Source organism: Desarmillaria tabescens (assembly GCF_030435595.1).
Source record: "Desarmillaria tabescens strain CCBAS 213 chromosome Unknown EV420scaffold_120, whole genome shotgun sequence".
NCBI lineage: Eukaryota > Fungi > Basidiomycota > Agaricomycetes > Agaricales > Physalacriaceae > Desarmillaria > Desarmillaria tabescens.
The window spans coordinates 78,574-100,013 of record NW_026848419.1 but is presented as its reverse complement, the minus strand read 5'-3'; the positions used below and the strand labels follow the sequence as shown (position 1 = coordinate 100,013).

At 47.4% G+C, this 21,440-nt stretch overlaps 3 protein-coding genes across 3 annotated transcripts; 2 read left to right on the top strand and 1 right to left on the bottom strand.

The window, feature by feature from the left end:
* Positions 1-9,408: 9,408 nt before the first annotated feature.
* EV420DRAFT_1770216 (uncharacterized protein) lies at positions 9,409-11,262 on the top strand. The gene is made up of 13 exons (XM_060481061.1): positions 9,409-9,482; positions 9,540-9,612; positions 9,662-9,739; positions 9,798-9,850; positions 9,912-10,005; positions 10,068-10,330; positions 10,390-10,404; positions 10,454-10,503; positions 10,561-10,672; positions 10,721-10,740; positions 10,809-10,877; positions 10,949-10,957; positions 11,011-11,262. The coding sequence occupies exons 1-13, from the start codon at positions 9,440-9,442 to the stop codon at positions 11,143-11,145; spliced, it is 1,014 nt and encodes a 337-aa protein (XP_060322420.1). The 5' UTR covers positions 9,409-9,439; the 3' UTR covers positions 11,146-11,262.
* A 4,487-nt stretch (positions 11,263-15,749) lies between these two features.
* On the top strand, positions 15,750-16,353 carry EV420DRAFT_1589743 (uncharacterized protein; the record flags this gene model as incomplete). The annotated part of the gene is made up of 2 exons (XM_060474890.1): positions 15,750-16,139; positions 16,199-16,353. Coding segments are annotated over 2 exons (454 nt in total), but the record flags the coding sequence as incomplete, so codon positions are not given.
* Positions 16,354-18,103: 1,750 nt separating this feature from the next.
* Positions 18,104-20,257, bottom strand: EV420DRAFT_1281002 (cytochrome P450; the record flags this gene model as incomplete). Its single annotated transcript, XM_060468234.1, has 13 exons — positions 18,104-18,170; positions 18,221-18,364; positions 18,421-18,543; positions 18,598-18,622; positions 18,676-18,732; positions 18,786-18,978; positions 19,028-19,041; positions 19,098-19,209; positions 19,267-19,367; positions 19,429-19,592; positions 19,646-19,783; positions 19,838-19,907; positions 19,957-20,257. The coding sequence occupies 13 exons, from the start codon at positions 20,255-20,257 to the stop codon at positions 18,104-18,106; spliced, it is 1,509 nt and encodes a 502-aa protein (XP_060322418.1).
* Positions 20,258-21,440: the final 1,183 nt, after the last annotated feature.

Genomic DNA, 21,440 nt, shown 5'->3' with positions numbered 1-21,440 from the left:
ACCTGCCGTGCTCGCAGGGGCCCGTAAAGATGGAATGACAAGTGAGCTTATGTAAATATCAAACTTGGAAGATATCCGAGGCCTAGACTAGAATACGTCGTTGATTATTACTATAAAAACAACGAGATCGTCGAAGGTGGCGATGTTTAAGGCTCGTAGTTCTCGCTATTATCATCGTGCATTTTTTCGGCCCAAGTTTGCACTGACTTGGCCAGACGGTCTTTCGGAATGTCTTGGTCGTCTGGCAAAAACCTGGCTATGCTGACATTCTTCGGGTTACGAGGGTATCTCATCTCATGACTCATGCTCGGCGCTTATGAATACCTGTTGATCGCCATGAGGATAGATACAAGGGAAACGAGAAAATTGAACCTACAGCGACTCCCTGTGATCGAGCTTACAACGGACAAAACCGTCGGCAGATGATGAAAAGTATTTTGAGGGAATACGTACCTCGGTACTAATCCACGGCATGGCCATAGAGGCCACTTCATCTCCGATATCCTGAATGTGTGGTTGGCGCTAAACACAAACAAGTCAAGAGTAAGTATACAAATAATGTAGTGATTATAGATGCTATCTTGCGTACCGCGTTAAGACTCGAAAGTACTGGATAACTGTCAGCGTCACTGAATCAACACATGTAGATAGGTGTACCCGAGTTTGTGTACAGTTTAGGCAAGATGAATACGACCCCTGGGAGGTAATGATTAGGCTGATCAAATAGAACAGAAACTGGAGAGCCCGCACAAAGATAGTAAGGTTGTCTCTGTCGGAAGCATAAGTAGGAAGGAAAAAATGACTCAGATTGAACACTTGCCTTCACACCGAGAGTCAAACCTACATCAGTTAAGGCGACGGTGGCGGTGAGAAACCCTGTCGGTCGCATTAAGCCTCGTGGTGCAGGCCACGGAAGAGTATGGGACTTGCCATTCTGCATCGTCACTGTTCACTCAGATGCTTTAACATACGGCAAAAACATTTCAGTTGGACAAGAAACTCACGTCGGGTAATTCTATCTAAGATACGATTGGTCTGTCTGATGGAACCTTTTGCTCGCTGCAGATACATAGCGATAATGACTGTGATGACGAGGTCCCCAAGTGCCGCTGGAATAAGCCATACAAGAACGGGTGCGCCCACTTTATTACGAAGCCCATTCCAGTCAGCTGATCCGTCAGTTAAAAAGCAGATTATACTTGTCGCCATACTGCCGGCAAAAGATGTCAATATGCATAGGACAATCACACCGAGATAGAAATAGTTCCTACAATCAGCAAGTTTAATCAGAAACGGCACTTGACCATTTGAAGGACATATAACGTACTTGGTTAACACCCAGATCCTCCATGCAAAAAAACCTTGTACCATTCCTGCCATGATACCCTCCAGAACTGGGTCCATTGTGGCGGTCCAGTCAGCTGCGAAAAAGACTGTAAGCATAACCATTCAACGGTCACTGGCATCGAGAAGTTACTTACTTTTGGTGAATGCGACGAGGTTCCCAAAATTGTCGATCAGGAGGTTATAAATCCTGCGAAGATGTCTCAACTTAAGCATACCAGTCAGGTTGTTCTTGACATATTCCGCACCACATAAGGACAAAAACAGAGTCGAGAACATCCAAGGTAAAGAGGACTATGACAAATGCCTTGAGCCAGATATTGTCCCTTGAAGAACGAATCAACGATTGTCGTAAAAGAAGACAGTTATGCTGACTTGGGATAGCGATCAAAGTAGATGTATACCTGCAGAAACATAGCACCCAAGAGGAGGAAGCTAATGAATATAGCTAGAAGTGCGCGCGCGCGATTCAATCCAACCATATGAATGAAGACTGCGGAGTTTTACTCACATATGACGACACCCCCAAAGGGGTCTGAAATTTCGCTACTCATCTCTGAGGCGAAGGGGAGAAGAAGAGTAAGAATGAGACATAGTTGAATCAGATGCAATATTATATCAAAAAGATGCTATCAAGTTTCAAGATGATCACCTTCAATGCCATAAGACGGGCTTCGATCTACATCCCACAACATTTCGTGACCTGATTGTGAGTTGGCGAAGCACTAGCGTTGGTATATGGATCATGTTTTATTAAGAGCGGCACCGTCCGTGCTAAGTGTTATTACCGTAGCGAAGAGGCGAGCCCAGCATACTACTCACCTAGGTATAAGAACGTCTTACCGCAAAATACTGAAGAGAAGTAATATATAATCCACAAGCAGAGTTATCTCCAAGGGTCGAGCTCATCCTGTCTTCCGGTGAGTGCCTATAAAAGATGTCATCACAAAAGGAAGTCTTGGTATCCGGTATTTTGATGTCCGAGTTAAGCCATTCCCGGGTTGAGGACGTTGACACTCTCCTCCCTGGTCCCAATAAACTAGAGACGACTGTCAGATTCCGCATAGTCCATAAGAATTGATAAGCCGGACCAATACAGCAAACGGAGCTCAACAGCCTTGTAGATGCCAACATCGGAAAATTTTTTCGCGAGAATGGCGGACACGAGTAAAGTATATTATTAGCCGGTGATCCTAAGAAGGTGGAAGAGAAATAAGCTGTTAATTTGGATGTGAGGGAGGAGCAAGAATCGCACTTTAATCACTCAGCCGTCTCGCTGTGAGTAGAGCGGCAACGCGTGAAGCTTAGACAGCTATTGCGCGGGCAACATACAGATTCTATTATGCTTCCTGGGGAGTGTATACAGCCTTCGGTTCACATCCGTTGAAATCGGTAGGCGTGCGACTTTGGCTTATTGAAATTACTAGACATTCGAAGAATGGTACAATGATCGGTGTCGCCGAAAAGAATGTATGCATAGCATGAATGACACTGCCAAGTGCCCATGTACTAGCGCCGACATTTTCATAACGCGCGTCATGAAACCAGGTGTGCGAACTCTGCGGATAGCGCCGAGGTCCGAGAAATAGCTATTTGAACCACACCAATCAAACACCAATGTCTATTCCTTCCTCGTTAGGTCGAGGAAAGACAGTAAGAGAAGAAGAGACGCACCAGTAGACCTATTGGTAGAGTACGAAAAGGGGAAACCGTCATACTCCAAGTTACCTAACTTACTCTCCGAAGAATATGGAACGATGAAACTGTCCTGGAATAGCCACAGGTCTTGCGGCGGCTACCAAGATCGATGAAAAGTGTAAGTCTCTCAGGCAATTCTCATAGCCCGACTTCGGAACGAAAAATATAGCTGTCGTAGCGCTAAATCAAGTTCATTAGTATGTATAACATAGAAGCAAGCAAGCATACAAGTATACTGTTAGGCTAATCAAAGTTATTTGTTGATCATATACTGGCTGCCCGGAGGGGATCGCCAGGTCTTGTAGAATCAAATGAGCTGTTGACCTCCGGCATTCGTCAGCTGGGACGATCCTCGAGACGGCGAAGTGTCGTGGATAGAAAGGATCATAAGATCAGACACGAAAAACTTGCAGCGTAAATGACTGTCCAATGCTATCCACTTTCAGGTCGTACCGGAAACAGTGAAAGAAAATTCTGGTAATTCATCAAAAAATACAGTCTTACACTAGACGCTCTTCAAGCCCACTTCTTCACATCTTCGGCCGTAGGTCCAATGGGATCATCCGACGCAGCGAGGTTACACTGGTGGAACGCCCTAACTTGATCCGAAGTGAAAGCCCCAACGACGCTATGCAACACCCCACGATTATGGAAGATGACCAGGTCCTTCTCTTTCCAGTCGTGCGGGTAAACAAGCTAGCGGCATGCTCAGTGTTTTCACTTACACCTGAGGTATAAATTACCCACCTTGGGCGCAATAGCCGGGCGCTGCATCTTGTATAACAACCCTCGCACCTCCTTCAAGTCCGTAAGGTGCGCACCATCAGGGTACAACGCGCCTTCCTTGCTCTTTCCATCCGGAACGGGATCAACAAGCAACTCTGCCACACCACAAGGATGGACTTGGAAATGCAACTCTCCCGTCACAGGATTCTTCCAAACGACCGGAAGGATCTTCAGCTTGGCCTCCTCCCAAGGTGGGAGCTCGCTCAGCGGCAACTCCGATCCCTCACACTCGATACCCAGCCCAGTCGGCATAGCGTGTGCAGGTGCCATCCAAACGTACGGATGAGGTGCGTACTTTACTTTGGAGCGTACGGCAAGACTCTTGAGCTCTGGAGGGAGGATATCGAACATGGTCTTCCCGGAGACGAATGCAGTCGTTCCAAGAGGCACAGGGAGCTCGTCGCCTGTCCCATCGTCATATCGGCAAACCTGCTTTGGACCAGTCGGTACATTGATGCCATACAGAGTGGTCACTCTAGGCGGGGATAAGTCGTACAAAGCGGCATCGATATGCCAGCGATAGAACCGTGTTGCTCCCTTGGCTTCATCCTCAGGTGACACACGAGTCTTGTGGAACGTAGTGTGAGATGGGTGTTTCAGCTTGGCCTCAGCAAGACCTTCATGGTCGTAGACGGTCCCGTTGCCAATGAGCTGGACCTGGGGAACACGAGGGATCGTCTTGAGGTCGGGATGCAAGATAGACTTCTTCGTGCCCTCCGTCTTGTTATTGCCGTGGCCGTAATTCTCAGATTCAGGATCAAAGGCCTGGAACGACAGTCAGGTCTTCCCCGCAGCACATGCAGATAAGGCATACCTTGGTCAACGCATATTGCTTCTCTGGCGACAGGTCGACGCCTCGGAATAGCAGAGCATCGTGCTGAGGATGATAAGCCTCGAGGATATGCACGAAATCAAGCACCATACCTTGTACAGAGCATCCCGGATCTCCTGGAACTGCTCTGGGGTAAAGTTCCCCGGATCTACTCCTTTCACTTGACGCCCAAAGGTGGTGAACTTAGTGGGATCAGCAGAGGCTGGCAGTGGGAACGGAATGAATTCGATAGCCATTATTCGTTGAAGATGATGGTAGAAAGCAGAATTGGGTTCGCTCTAATGATAGGATTTCCTCATGGACGTCATTTGATCTGGATCTTGGACTCGGAAATCTCCTATCGCCCGGCCGAATTGACAGACAGCGACAGACTCGAGGCAGACAGTTTGTCGAACATTTGAGCAAGATAAAGAGCGTGTCGAAGGCTGGTGATGGTGGGAATCAAGGAAGAGAAGAAAATTGCACAATTCCCTGCTTCTATTGCAAATTCCCACGAAGCTTGTGAATGCGCATCGAGTCTGCAATAAACAAAGTCTGATCTATTCAGCCTTCTGGTTCATAAGGTTCGTAGCAATATACAAGTACAGTAGCAACATAGATAATGTACAGTAAAATGACCATGAACCCATAGATATACACACATACAAGAGAAAAAAAAGCTCACAAAGACGTTGTCAAACCCAGAGCACGAGCACCTGCACCCGAAGCCCCTTCCCATCCCAAAAATCTCTCCGAACCAGTATCCACCGAGCTCGACCACCCATGGTAGCCCGTCTTCTCCCCAGCCGACCACGAATTTCCCGTACTTCTCGTCCTCGCCCACACCGAGATAAACAATATACGTTTCTGCTTGCGATTCAGAAAGAACCAGTGAGAGGACCACAACAGCGCCCCACGACGCTTCCTCGTGGGATAACTCAGGCCAGACTCGAAACTATCATCCGAACGACTGCGTGGCGTCATAGGTATAGGCGCCGACTTGGCCTCGTCAACATTGTAGTCGTCAAACTCGAACAACTCTTCTTCGTCTGTCGACTCGTCTTCATCACTGGCTGGATACTCGTCGTCGTCGCTCAAGTCGCTAGCGTGGGGATCAGCCTCTATCTCCGGTACGTACGAGAAGACCTCGCACTCGGAGAGGCCTATCACGTCGTCGAGGAGGCGGTAAATGAAAGGGTGGGTGCCAGACTCTATCGGAGGTGGTGCATAGGGGCTTTGGAGAAGGCTGTTGACTGGCGACGAAGACGTGGGTTTAGGCTCCGGGAAGAAGTCGGAAGACGTGGGCGGGTAGGAAGAGTACGTGCGCGGTGCACTGACGCCAGCCCGATGTGGTGATACCAGCGTCGTGCTGAGGGCGTTGAGGACCGCTGCTCCGCTCTCCTCTTTGTTGAAATGCCCAGGTCGTACATCCGAGAACTCGTAGTCAGGGAATGCGATGTTGAGGGTGGCAATGAGAAGATAAAGAGTCTTCCGTGAGGCATGCTTGTCGATGGGCCCAAAAGGCGTCATCTCCGGCTCATCGAGAGAGAGCCAGGAGGGAACTGGCGGTGAATGGGCTGCCTCGTCCTTGTAGGCATTCTCGAGCGATCGGAACAGCTTCTTTGTCGCGCTTGACGTTCTTGCAGCTGTACACCTCTATCCGAGTATGTACAGAGCATTCTGGACCTTCGTGGGTGAGAGATTGGGCGAGACGAGAGAGCGCTGGTTGATCAATGTACTTCATGGCGTCAGAGCGGAGTCGTGGGAATCGTTGCCTGTTTCGTCCTTGCTGATAAGGCGTCGGGACTCGGATGCCACTCTTCGCACGTTCGACCAATGCCAATATCCATCTCGTACGGACCAGCGAACAGAGGACATTGCTCCGGTACTCGAGGTAGCAGCAACGTGGACCAGATAAAGAAATATCATTGACTCGCCTGTCGGGTTCTTTAACCGCCACAACTTCTCGCCTCTCCGACAATCCCAACACAGTCTAGTCTTGCCCACGGTCGTCTCTTGACCCCTGAAGTCGTATCCTTGAAGGTGGATGCGGGGGCGGTTGGTGCATAGTATCAGCTAGTGGTGGACAGGTGTGAAAGAGGAATGTATCACTTGCGGTGTTGGGTATGACTCGGTCTGTGGCTTGCTGGTGAGTCATGTACAGTTCCACCTTCCCTTGCATTAACGCGACGTTCAGGTATAGGTTATCGCATCTTTGTATTATCTCGCCTGTACCGTACGGTTGCAATATCATCGTCTCTATGTAGACCTGTATTCGGTCAGAAACGATAGCGGCGACGAGCTCGGAGGATTTACGCACCAATCAAGGAATATCAAGACACATATAATCACCTCTGATCGCGGGTGGGTACCCTTCATGACCGCCACCGTCCATCGCCCAGTACATCGTCCACATCGATCCACATCTAAGAAATCGGTAAGATTAATGGCGGCAGCGAATAGAGAATACGTGCGTACCAGTACCCCATAGAAGATTGTATATAGCTAATTGGTACTCCCAATAGCGATACTAGCTCAATTCCTACCAATGGCTTCTACATCGACTGTAGGATGGATATTAGACTGGCGACGACAAAGATGAGGAGCTTTACTCACAAGGACAGTGAGACTACCCATGTCGTCCTTAGAGGACGCCATCGATGATCGTGGTTAGTGGAAGGGTTCCATCGACGAGTCATCGATGAAGACGCGTCGACAATTTCAATTACTTATTTATTTTATTATTTTATTATCGATGAGATCAATGACGTAGACGACCTGTCTGAGCGTTTCGGTAAGGTCTCATTTACTCAGATATGCCAGTAACTAAAAATTTTCATCAGATGGATCATAATTTGCAGATGCACATATTCCAAGCTTCTGCCGCAGTTCTATCCTCAAGGCTGTCCTGACGAAACAAGTGAAGTCCTCGTAGGCATTCATAGTGTCCAGGTTCAAGACGATAGTGGACACTGATGCAGAGAGGCTATTACCCAAATTCTGGCTGAGGCGCTAGAGTTGTCGCAGTGCCCGCTATCAAAGACGATGCTTTATGTACGGTCGAACTGTGTATCATGTGGGGGTCTGCGCTACGGGTATCAAGAGTCTCTTCTATGGGTGGGCCAACGACAGATTTAGTGGATGTGAGAGCGTCTTAGGGATGAGCGAGTACGTTGTCACATGTATCACTCCGATTTTGGCTCATTTTTGCCTTAGTACCTATCATCCGGTGCCACAAAGCTCTTAGTGGATATCTGCGCGAGGAAGTTATTGACATTCTTCATCGGTTCTATATAACGGAGAACATAAATGGTGTGTAGCTACATATCCAGGTTTTTCTTCCCCTTCGCTCATGACAGCCTTCGTTCAGCCAGTTCCAAAGTCGAAGGCGAACCATGCCCCCATGGCAGAATTATTGCCAGAAAGGTCTTAATATCCGCGAGTAATACAAAAGCTGAATATACGACACTTCACGTCTCGAGGACCGTCCCAGCTGATGAATCGGCGGAGGTAAACGGCTCACTTGATTCTACAAGACCTGGCGATACCCTCCGGGCAGCCAATTTACGATGCCTACGACCAACAGATGGTTTTGATTAGCCTGGCAATGCTTACTTGCCTCTGTGCTATACATATTAATGGACTTGATTTAGCCCCACGATAGCTGCTATATTTTTCCTTCCATGCTAGCAAGAAGACGGAGAATTGCCTGAGAGACTTCTGCGCTTTTTATCGATCTCAGAAACTGCCGCAATACCCGTGGCTATTCCAGGACAATACCATAGTTCCATCCACTAGATCGATTTTCCGGAGAGTAAATTAGGTACTTGGAGTATGACGGTTCCCCCCCCCCCCCCCCCTTTTCGTACTCTACCAATAGGTCTACTGGTGCGTCTCTTCTTCTCTTACCGTCTTTCCTCGACTTAACGAGGAGGGAATAGACACTGGTGTTTGATTGGTGTGGTTCAAATAGCTATTTCTCGGACCTTGGCGCTATTCGCAGAGTTCGCATACCCGGTTTTATGGCGCGCGGTATGAAAACGTCGGGGCTAGCACATGGGCATCTGGCAGTGTTATTCGTGCCATGTATACATTCTTTTCGGCGGCATAGGTACATTGTACCATTTTCCGAATGACTAGTGATTTCAATAAGCCAAATTCGCGCGCCGACCGGTTTCAACGTATGAGAACCGAAGGCTATACATATACGCTCCCGGGGAAGCATAATAGAATCTGTATGCTTGCCCACGCAATACCTATCTAAGCTTCATGCATTGTCGCTCTACTCACAGCGAGACGGCTGAGTGATTAAAGTGCGATTCTTGCTCCTCCCTCACATCCAAATTAACGGCTTATTTCTCTCCCACCTCCTTAGGATCACCGGCTAATAATATACTTTACCCGGTGTTAGCGTCTACGGAGGCTGTTGCGCTCCGTTTGATGTATTCGTCCGGCTTATCTATTCTTATGGACTATGCAGAATGATGAATCTGACAATCGTCTCTTGTTTTTTCTTCAGCATTTTGCACGAAGACATTCTTGTACCTTGCTGGACTAATAACACTTAGCACGAACGGTGCTGCTCTTAACAAGACGTGATTCATATACCAACACTGATGCTTCACCGACTTACAATCAGGTCACGAAATGTTGTGGGATATAGAATGAAGCCCATCTTATGGCATTGACGGTGATCATTTTGAAACTTGATGGCCATCTTTTTGATATAATATTGCGTCTGATTCAACTATCCCTCATTCTCACAGTATCTCACTCTTCTTCTCCCCTTCCACCTTAGAGATGAGTAGCGAAATTTTAGATCCCTTTGGGGGCGTCGTCATATGTGAGTAAAACTACAGTCTTCATTCGTATGGTTAGGTTGAACCGCGCGAACTTCTAGCTATATTTATTAGCTTCCTCCTTTTGGGTGCTATGTTTGTGCAATTGTACATCTACTTTGATCGCTATCCCAGGTCAGCATAACTATCTTCTTTTATGATTACCTCTGATTCATTCTCCAAGGAACAATATCTGGCTAAAGGTATTTGTCATAGTTCTCTTTACCTTGGACGTTCTCAACTCTGTCTTGTCCCTTATGTGGTATGGAATATGGCAAGAACAAATTAACCAGTATGCTTAAGTTGTGACATCTTTGCAGGATTTATAATCTCCTGATCGACAATTGTGGGAACCCCGTCGCATTCACCAAAAGTCAGTAACTTCTCCATGCTAGCCACCGTCGAATGCCTATGCTTACAGCTTTTTTTTGCAGCTGAATGGACTGCTGTAACCGACCCGCTTGTGGAGGGTATCATGGCAGGAATGGTTCAAGGTTTTTTTGCATGGAAGATCTGGGTGTTAACCAGGTACGTTATATATATCCTTCAAATTGTCAAGTTCCGTTTCTGATTAAACTTTCTGATTATAGGAACTATTTCTACCTCGGTGTGATCGTGCTCTGCACATTGACATCTCTTGCCGGCAGCCTAGCGACAAGTATACTCTGCTTTTTAACTGCCGGATCTGCTGACTGGAATGGGCTTCGTTATGAAGTGGGCGCACCCATTTTTATATGGCTTATTCCAGCGACACTTGGGGACCTCGTCATCACAGTCATTATCGTCATATATCTGCAACGAGCAAAAGGTTCCATCAAACGGACCAATCGTATCTTAGATAGAATTACCCGACGTGAGTTTCTTGTCCAACTGAGATATTTTTGCCGTATACTGAAGCATCTGAGTGAACAGTGACGATGCAGAATGGTAAGTCCCATACTCTTCCGTGTACCATGAAGTTTAATGCGATCGACAGGGTTTCTCACCGCCACCGTCGCCCTAACTGATGTAGGTTTGACTCTCGGTGTGAAGGCAAGTGTTCAATCCGAGTCACTTTTTCCTTCCTACTTATCTTTCCGACAGAGTCGGCCTTACTATCTTTGTGCGGGCTCTCCAATTTCTGTTCTGTTTGACCATCCTAATCATTACCTCCCAGGGGTCGTATATATCTTGCCTAAACTGTACACAAACTCAGGTACGCCTATCTACATGTGTTGATTCAGTGACGCCGACAGTTATACAGCGCTTTCGAGTCTTAACGCGGTGCGTAAGATGTCCTCTGCAATAATTATGTACTATATACTCACTGTGGACGATTCAATCGTGTTTAGCGCCAACCCCACATCCAGGATATTGGAGATGAAGTGGCCTCTATGAACATGCCGTGGAATAATCTCGAAGTACGTATTTTCTCAAAATATTTTTCACCGTTCTGACGATGATTTATTGTCCGTTGTAAGTTCGATCACAGGGAGTCACTGTAGGTTCAATTTTCTTGTTTCCCTTAGCATCTATCCTCATGAGGATTAACAGGTATTCATAAGCGCTGAGCATGAGAGTCATGAGATGAGATACCCTCGTAACCCGAAAAATGTCAGCATAGCCAGGTTTTTGCCAGACGAACAAGACGTTCCGAAAGACCGTCTGACCCAGTCAGTGCAAACATAGGCCAAAAAAATGCACGACGATAATAGCGAGAACTACGAGTCTTAAGTATCGCTACCTTCGACGATCTCTTTGTCTTTGTAGTAATAATCAACGATGTAGTCTAGTCTAGGCCTCGGTATTCAAAGTTTGATATTTACGCAAGCTCACTTGTCATCCAATCTTCAGCGGGCCCCTGCGAGTACGGTAGTAGGGTCCGAAGAGCAATATTAACCCATTCAGTAGCCATGGTGCTCCAGGGACAGGAATACAGGGCAATCTGCAGAAAACTACCCACCAAGTCCCGCTGTTACCGACAAGTAGTCGCTAACGCATAGAATGCATAGGTGGCAAGCCCTGCGGAATAGACAAATAATCCTTGATGTCGCAGTGTCATCGGTTCTGAAGAAACGCACCCGGGATTTATCTGACGCGACAAGGTGTTCCCGTCTACTATTGAACGCACCGAAGGGCTAAGGGTGGTTGGTTCAGCACTCTACTAGAGGACTTCGGTCATGTTATTGCAAAGTAAAACAACGCCAGCGTCGTCCAGCTCGCTAAAGCCGTAATAGGGCCATCGACCCACTAGTACGTCTAACATCCGCAAGGGTCTCCGTTTCTCCAACCGAGCCGTTCATCATGTTCGGATTATCACCAAACTCGATGGGTCCCAAATTGGATACACTGTTCGATGGTCATTCCGAACGATTGCCTTTGTCCGCAAAGGTAAACACGGCAGTCTCGTTTAATTCACCTTGGCGGCTGACGAGAAGGATGACTATGGTTGGATAGATGTCCCGGTTCGAACGGTCAATCTAGCTGGCTAGAACGAGTACCAGTGAGTACATACCGCGAACTGGACACTGACAGGAGTGTAGAGGTCGCCGAGGGTGCCAAAGGGAAGTCGAATTAGTGTGGCAATGAGAAGCGTTATCTGGGGGAACTGAGAATCCACTGTAATTAAAATCATTGGAGGAGTTACATACTCCGGAAAGACAGTAAATGATCCCGGACTCGGCGAGCAAGGTGAAAACTCGTTCCGCGACGGTTATATTTCTTCGCTTCATCCGAGGCTCGGACGTAACCCAGTGTCTATGACGCCTAGTACCAATAACAGATCAGATCTTATTAATGTAACAAACAACTATGAAGCAGAGTGCAGACCTAGCCTTGATTCCGACAATTGAAGTAGAGAAAACGTTGGTCAACAATGATAGGACCACGTTTGCTACTTGGCAGTAATCAAGCGCACGAGATAAACCGCTATGACTCGTCGTGACGATCTGCTGGTTGATGGTAATGGCAGTTATTGTGATGCGCAATCCGATTGTAACAAAGACGGACACTGTTAGTACGTTGATTGTGAGCGAGAATTAAGATGACGGCATAAGAACAAGAGCTCACAGAGAGTCAAGCATAAGAACACGAGAGGAAGAATCAGACTTTTGCTATACTCGCCTCGACAGAGTACCCAAGCCCGCCAAACGACGACGCCATCAGTTAACACATACTATGGAGCGTTAGACATAAACTCTTTAAAATTACAGGAAATAAATACTCACGTTCAGGAGGACAAGGGCATTCATCATGTTTTGTCCATCCCGGCCGGGGGTGAAAGCTATTTCGTCCAGAGGGATGGTATGCGCGAATGCGGTGGTAATGATGAGCACGACTTGATGTAACGATAGGATCCAATAGGCCGTTGAAAGGGAGAACATGAAAACCAGCATGCAGAACAGCGAGGTACGTGATCTGCTTCTCAGACCTCTCTTCCTACGTAGAAAGCTATCAGTTGTAAGGCCAGATGCTAACAAAAGAAAGGGACACACAGCATAATATAAGAACAGGTCGACATGATAATTATATACATGCCTGCGTGCTAAGGTTTAGATCAACTGTTCGACCAGGAGAGAGGCGGTGCTCACCATAAACTAAAGTTTGACAAGTTAATCTTATCGTATTATATAGAATACTGAGCTTGGTATTCGTCATGGCAGACGAAGGAAGGAGGGGGAGGAGTGTGCTGAAACCCTCGTATATAATAGATAAAGAGCGGCCGGCAGAAACCAGTCTAGTCTCTACTCGAGGAAGATCGTCCCGTATTTTCGATGGGATGCCTTTGAAACACATGTTGATAATGATTTCGACGCTCTAGGGTATACTAAGTACGGTCAAAGAGAGGTGAAGCTAACAGAATGATTAAAAGCTTCTGGTGCATGGCTGCTTCTTGAGGGATGATATATATCCGAAGTGATGCATTGATGCATTGCCATGGTACGAGTCATCAAAATCCGATGACTGAAGACAGTGCCACAAGGCCCACAACTGCAACAGTAGTCCTGGATTCGAGTTGAAGTGAAGAAACGCATCAGAAATTTGATAGCTGCGCACTTCGTACATGCTCTTTGCAGTTAGAACTCGGAAATCGAAGGTAGGGGAAATCGTCGTAGAAAATCAGTTGTGGTTGAAACTTGAAGCTGGACTGGCCCGATCGTCCGCTCCTTCACCAACGGCCATGGAGGCTATACCATCCATATTATGCAGAGTGGCCCTGTAGTTACAGTGCAGCCCGGTATGCAGAGTCGGAAGAGCTGCGCACAACGCTCTGCATACTCAGGGTCCTGTAATTTTCCCACATCCTGATTACGCCACAATACCCTCCCCCACCCTTCGCCCCTCTGCCCACAGCCCCAAAAACACCGGGCACAATCGCCAACGATTAATTATTGACATCATTTTGGTGCTCACATGATATTCAATGCTCCCATTTTGATACTGGCTGATACTGGGTGGCAACTGGGGTATTGAATTTTCCGCCCTTCTGCTCATTGCCAGGGGGGCCAAAAAAGAGCGGGCTCAGAAAATATTATTTGATATACTTACTAGTACTCCTTCCAAAAGTTCTACACCTACCCTTACCATATATTTGACTGAATGCGCATCGGCATGGCTTGGATGCACAGACTGTGGGAATATACCATTCCCAGATTGGTATACGGTTTGGAAATTGCGACAGCAGGCGAATTTTGGGATAGTAGACAGTATATTGCACTTATTCAATTAAAATATGACAAAAGAAGCAGTGTATGATTGCTCTATCTTGTTTGTGTCATATAATGTATGGATACTAAGGACAAGAAGTACTCCGACGTTTTCCGGAGTTTGCCGAAACACCCCTAACCCGCTCACAGTAAGCAAATAGGTCGAGATTGTACAGTCCCGAAATTCTCTCAGTGCTTGTAAATATAATTCACAATGTCTATTAGCTTCTTTAATGTTCTATGCATCTTCTCTGTGCATGTTTTCCGTTCTGTGCTTATGTAGACATGAATTATGATCTCAAAAGTATGCCAGAGGCATGTGTAAAAAGTCATACCTCACAGTACATGCTTAAATTGAAGTATATTACCCAGAGAGGCATGGTCTGTACTTATCTGGAGTGATATGTGTCACAATGTATATCTGCCCTGGCAGAAATATACCTCGGTCAGACAAAATTGCACCAGATGAGATTGTGCAAGTAATGTTCTTTTATGAGTTCACTTCAACGAGAAATGCAATTACAAGGCACGTAAAGGCAGATCGCCATGGATCGGACACCTGCTTTGGATAATGTAATACATAAAATTTTATTTTCAACCATTCTTACCCTTGGAAAGGTTGCACATACCTGTGTACAAATGATGCATCCTTGAAATGTCCTAAAATGCGTGATATTCACCATAAATGGCAGATAAATCAAGGTTGGGATAGATTATATACTATACAAAGTACACAGATGTATACTAGATAATTTCTATAGTATATTCCGTTAGCTTTTTGGGCTTCGGAGTAAAGGATTCGAGCAGAGGATGCATCCCGAGCATCCATTCCGCTCGCTCGATCGGTCCGGTCCGGTAAACCGGATACTGATCGAGTGGCTGTACCCCTCCTTTTTTTCGTCTCACCTTTTCACCGTCGATCCATGGTGTAGTTGCCTGCCTGCCCCCACTGCTCGTTTGAATGGAAATAAAGGTATATTAAATTACTTTTAATGCTAATATAGGTTTTACAGGTACTTTTGATCCATCTGGTGGCCCCTGGATGGCCTGGATATCGTGCATCAAGCCCCACTCGCCTGCGCGTAAGCCCTCCTGCAAGGCAGCATAATTTCCCCCTTCCAAATGATGGAGAATTGCACTACCACCATCTCCCTTTTACTACAGCCCCCGACAATTCTTGCCGCCGCCATTAAGCCCCGCCCTGTTGCCGTTGCGACCTACCTAGCATCCCCCACATCGAAATCGGGGCCAATCGCCATTCACCATGGCTTCTGAATGCATTAACGATGCCTCATTCACTCGATAACTCAACATCCGCCTCCATCTGCTGCCAGGAGGGCGTATGGATGCAAAGCCAACCATCACGACGACCAGGACGACGACGACAGTGATGGCGTGAGGGGTAGGGAGGACTCGATTATAGGGCATGAACACGCCAAATAGCGGGCTAGGGATGGAGTGGAAGCAGGGGTGTGCTAGGGACGGGTGGGAAGGCGAGAGGGTGTGGGCGGGAGGGCGAGAGCAAGGTCGGGATGCTGACGGTGAACGACACTGATGACGACCATGTCATTCGAGGCATTGAATGTTAATGAGGGTTCAAAGGCGTTGTGAACGAACCCACATTCATGGCTACGCGATCACGGATACCCCCTGCCGCCACCTGCTGCATCCCGTCCAACATCGGCCTCCCGTACGCTGCCCAGCTCACCCACCCACCTCAAACTCATGCATCCCTCATTATTTGGACCGGGTAACATGCATCATAGCTCTGTTTACCCCCTTGATGCCATGGTCGTCGTCTACCGGCTCCCTATCCCGACACCCACCTTTCCCCGCTCATATCACCCCCATAATAACGCAACGATCACTGCGCCATCGATATCATTGCTTCCCTCTACATGAGGCTTCATGGATGCTATCGATGCTTACATCCCGCCACGCCCGCCTGCACCGCATTTTATCCACATTTTGTATGCTGTACTATATTTTAACTATATTCATTTTATTTGATAATAATACGGGACAATCCCTTTTAGGCAGGCATCGGGAGGACGACGAGAGGACGTCTCTTCATCGTTTGCAACGATGACGGCAAGGTGAAAGGACACGAGGGCAATATACGAATACGTAATTTGAGTATGCAGAGTATGTGTCTTGGGTATGCAGAGTGGGTTTCTTGGGTATGCAGAGCGCATCTCCCCAGCGCCACCGTCCTGTAGTTACAGGAGACTCTGCATACCGGCTTGCACTGTAACTACAGGAGATTCTGCATACTGTGGACAATAAAGGTTGGGCCATGACCACCGATGCCGCCTTTTTCTCGGATGCCTGTCAGATATTGGGAATCTCATAAAGGGAAAGTATACATCGAGTTCCAAGGACTCCGATAGTATAGACCAAAGGCGCATTTATCCAATTGTTGATACAGGTTTGTGATGACCTGGCGATTTCCTATTCTTCGTGCTCACCAGATGGTCTACTGATGTGTCTATCCTCTTTTTCTGACTTTCCTCACTCTGACGTGAGCGCAATAGGGCGACTTAAAGGGCCAACATCTAAGAGCCAACATCTGAGATTCGAGAAAGGTAGACTCTTGGTAAGGATATCCTTTCCTTTCGCCAATTCCTAGCACCAAAACGCGTACATCTGATGGAAATTTCTACCGGAAGTAACCGATTGAGTTATGTTGGTCGGCCGCGTTCGTTGTTCTTACTCCGACCGTCAATTTTGCGACGCGCGTCACCCAATCGCTCAAACCCATCTTCACCTGGTTCCCAGCACCAAGTAAATACCATGCCTCACTGTTTCTTTCTGACCTACTTATCTGATATCGATCCTTAGAATGCCACAACGCTCCAAACCATCAGGTCTCCCACAAGAAATTCTTGATGCCATCATTGACGAGCTGCAGGACGACAAGAAATCTCTAAGGCAAGCATCTTTAGCTTGCAAGGCCCTTTGTCCCAGGACCAGGGACCATCTGTTCTCTGTCGTCGTAATATCAGGTAGCTCCGGTTTTGACCGCCTCCGGAAGTTGATCACACTGTCTCCCAAGCTCGCCCTATATTTCAAAAGGCTTCAAATCTCAATCTTGCAGATGTTGGATATCCATGCTCCTGCAGTTTATGGACCGCTGACAGTCTTCAACAACGCTTGACGTATCTCGTATCCAGAACATTGCAATCGCCACCTTCAGGGCGCATTTAGCTCGGGGAAGTGATATATTGCGGTGGTGGATCTCCAACCTCTCTGCGGTGAATAAACGCAATGACATTCGTTCAGTTACCATCACAATCACAACATACACGCCGCACCAAGGACGCCCGGCTTTGGATTGGGGAGACCTCCGGATGAGGTTGGACAGCTGTTTGACTTCGTACAAGATGGCTTCGCTGCAGTACGTTGCAATTACTTTTGATCCACGGCCAGCAGGATGGGATGCGCTCAAAGCTCAAATGGAGGAAATTTTTCTAGGGCTGAAGCAAAGCGGACGTGAAGTAATTCTAGATGCTGTGGCAATGTTTTAAAATCTTGGGTTCTGGATAGTGTACGCGTTATGCTTCTTTCGACCATCAGTCCAGTGTTCTGACGTGACTGGTAGTTTTTCCAAGAAACATATCCTTCGTACTATGTACCTACAATCGCCGAGATCATTGATCTTTTCCATCCATAAGCCCTGAAAGCCTTCTCCGAAACTATACTTCGTTCGCGTTCAGTACAGTTACAGGGTCCTTTGCATATACTCTATGAAGAACCAGTAATAACGATGGGAACAATGCTTAGTTGTACAAAAGTCCGCACGGACGAGTGTTAAAAGATCAAAGAGAATTAAACCCGGTAGCACATACGGGATACAAAAGGCTCATCGTACGCTACGATAGCCAGGAAAGTAAACCAGCCTTCCGACCAAAGCAGTCGGTCCAAAAAGGGTGCAATCTGTCCTAATCTAACAACGCCTGCGCCGCAGCCGAACGCGCCTTGATCATGCATTTGAAAGGCATGGGAAAACTACGCTCGAATCAAAACACGCCATAGAATATCCGGCACGGAAGACCTACCTCACAAAAGCGCTCGTATAGGTATTACTCGGTTCAATGACCCGACCTTCAGAATCCACCGCCTTGGAGAACGACAATGTCGAAACCATAGATGCAACAACAATCCAAGCAGTATTTACTGCAAGATAACGGCCGGGACAGATACTATAATAATAGTATCATTAAGGTCGTTGAACGTAATTACTTTACAGGGTGCGTACCGTCTTCCAAAACCAAACACAGCTGTGGGTTCAGGTTGGACTTCTTTACCATCTTGGGGCATGAACCGGTCGGGATCGAATACCAGAGGGTTAGGATAGTCTTTTTCGTCATGAAGTATGGCCCTACATCGTCTGTCAATCCGAGGGTTCGATATCGTAGATTAACTTGTGACTGACCAAATATTGCCAATAACAGTGGCGCCTACGGAAGACTGATAAGCATTAACTGACAATATCAACGGAATCGGAACGTACCCGCAGGGATATAATATCCTCTGTAAACATCCTCTTCCATGGTACGATGAGCAATACCTGACGTCAGATTTTATGAACTCAAGCATACTCGCTGATCTGAAAGCATATACCCATCGGTGCAGCAGGGTTCCATCTCAGTGCTTCCAACACGATAGCATCGATATACGGCAGCTGCGGACGGTCATCGAAATTCGGTAGGCGGGTGCCGTGACCAAGCACCGCGTCCACCTCAGCTTGGGCTTTAGCTTGTACTTCTGGGTAAAGAAGGAAGGCGAGCATCATGGAAAGGATGACAGACGCGGTCTTTGCAAGAATAAGAGATTCCGAACGATGCACACAAGTGAAAACCTACAGAGCCAGCTCCCGCTAATCGAGGCCCGGGCATGAGATCAGATGCTCAACAAACGTCGAGGATCACCTACCAATAAAGGCAACCACAGCTATGTTCCGTACAATTTCAGGGTGCTTCGCATCCTCTGACACCTCCTTCGTCAGATTTTCCCCTACGAATGAAGGGGGTGCGATGCCCTTCACCTTGAATAAGCGTCAATACGGATCACAATTAATATCAACCAACAAGCAGGGTCATACCAGCGACTCCATCGTATATTTAAACGGCTCTTCTGCCATATCATCAATGTCTTTTCTCCACGCGGACGCAAGACTCAAGAACTTTGTGCCAGGCATCCATTCTCAATGACGCCATCTTCAATACGAACCTCAGACTGGCAGTTAAATAACAGGCGCACTCACGCGGAAGGTATTGCAAACTGGGAATGTAGTCGACGAGGAAGGATCCCACATTCCCAGCGGCGCGACCACTTTCCCGAGCTTGATCCACCAATTCTACGAAGTGATCACCATTTGGGTCTACATCATATCCGTAGGTAGTCTTCAGGATGATTGAACCGGCAAGGCTGGAGGGCTGTTAGTTTCCAGCAACCAAGATACAGGGATACGCCCAGCTTACTGGTGGACATGCTTAACATATGCATCGGGAGATCTATGCAACTGTTGGAGCAAGTCTAATGTGGCCTTCATTTGCACAGGGTAGTACGCCGGAACGGCACGAGGCTGGAAGTACTGGTGAAACATTCGGCGGTGTTTTCTGTGAAGAGAAGAAGGAAGGAGAAGAATTAGACCACACGGCGGTTGCACTGACCTCCACCTATCAGAATATCGCATAAAACCAAAGTTGATGTCCCATCCTGACAGCTTTAACATGGTGAAATCTGCGTGACATTTTCAACTCTGAAACATTGAAACATCATCCATCTTTACCTGGCCTATCGGAATAATTCCCAGAACGTTTTTCGAAGAGATCCGCTGCTGCCTGAGCCGAGTTGATTATAATGGTCGGATTTCCGGGTGTGTCCAGATACAAAACGTCGCCGTAGGTGGCAGCCCATCGCGCATAGGTAAGCCATGGGTAGTCTACGGGAACATCCCAGAGGTTCCCTATCAGCGGGAGTCCCTTGGGTCCAGGAGGGAGAGGTAGAAATCGACGATTAAAAAGGAGGGACAAACGATATAATACCAGGGCACCAATTAGAATAGACACTAACAGGAGAGTCGAAAACATTGGGAAGGAGTTGCAGTGGGTCGTTTCTCCCTTCTTTTGAGTCCTTAAGAAGCTTGCCTATCATTAGAGAATGACTTATTTTTGCTCTCTGTTTACTCACATTTGAATGGGGGCCGATGATAGGTCCAACTGAATATGAATATGTGCTTATTATGGAGCACCAGTTCGTATAACTCGGTCCAATGGACATATTGGCCTCTTGATAGTGTTGCGTCGTCCTAGTGTCAGAACATGATTTAGAGTAGGTTGGAAGAGACTGTGCGCTAATGGCGTATGTCGATTGAAGGGGAAAACAACCATAAGATGGGTCTGTCTGCTTCTATGCGAATTGCAGCCGTTCCGCACAACAAAGTGACATGAATACAGTTGAATCAGCTGGACATTCATGAACCTCGAAAGTATTAGCGAATGGTATGGATCGATGTCAGGTGGATTAGGGTAGGGTTGGTGGCAGCGGTGGTAGTGGCATGAGGATCCAATCAGGAATAGCTAGAGTCGCGGTCCTGACATGGCGGCGACTTCAAGTCAATGGTCATCGGCCGGCTGAGGGAATGAATACAAGGGAGAGGTTGTAATGGCCACCAGATCCCTCTGCAAAAAGGCACGGAGCATGTATATGCCTGATACAGAGTCGTCCGAAATGGTAGTGACATATATGGCAAGGACGGCAAGATGTGCATCACTATCATCCGAGGCTGACGCCCCGTAGTAGCGCTCCTGGTAGCCCCGCACTAGCATAACGTAGGTCAGAAGTTGGCGGAAATGGTGAGTGGGTAGGAAAGCGATCGCTAAGGATGTCTTGGAAGGGTCGGAGAGGAGACGCCAGAGCTCCTGGTCCTGATCCCCAGCGACGGCAGAGTCCGCAAGGTTAAATATCCAAGGTAACGCAATCGCAAGTTTTTGCTGCCACGATATCGTACGTAACAACCCTGCCAGTCTTGGAGAGAATATCCCGGCGTGATTTTAGCATGCTGGTGCTGTTCGAACCGATCATCTACCTGTATGCAGTCGCTATGCGAGGTTCAGTAAAAGAAACTATCAATTTTTTTCAGCACTCACAGGACGTAGAATTGAATGCGCAGCCGTTTCCGTAGTCTCCCCTCCACCTAGACATGAAGATTTAGCGTGCCGAAAGTTGACTGGCCCGAGATGGCTCACGTAGGACTGAGATATGTTAGGCGAA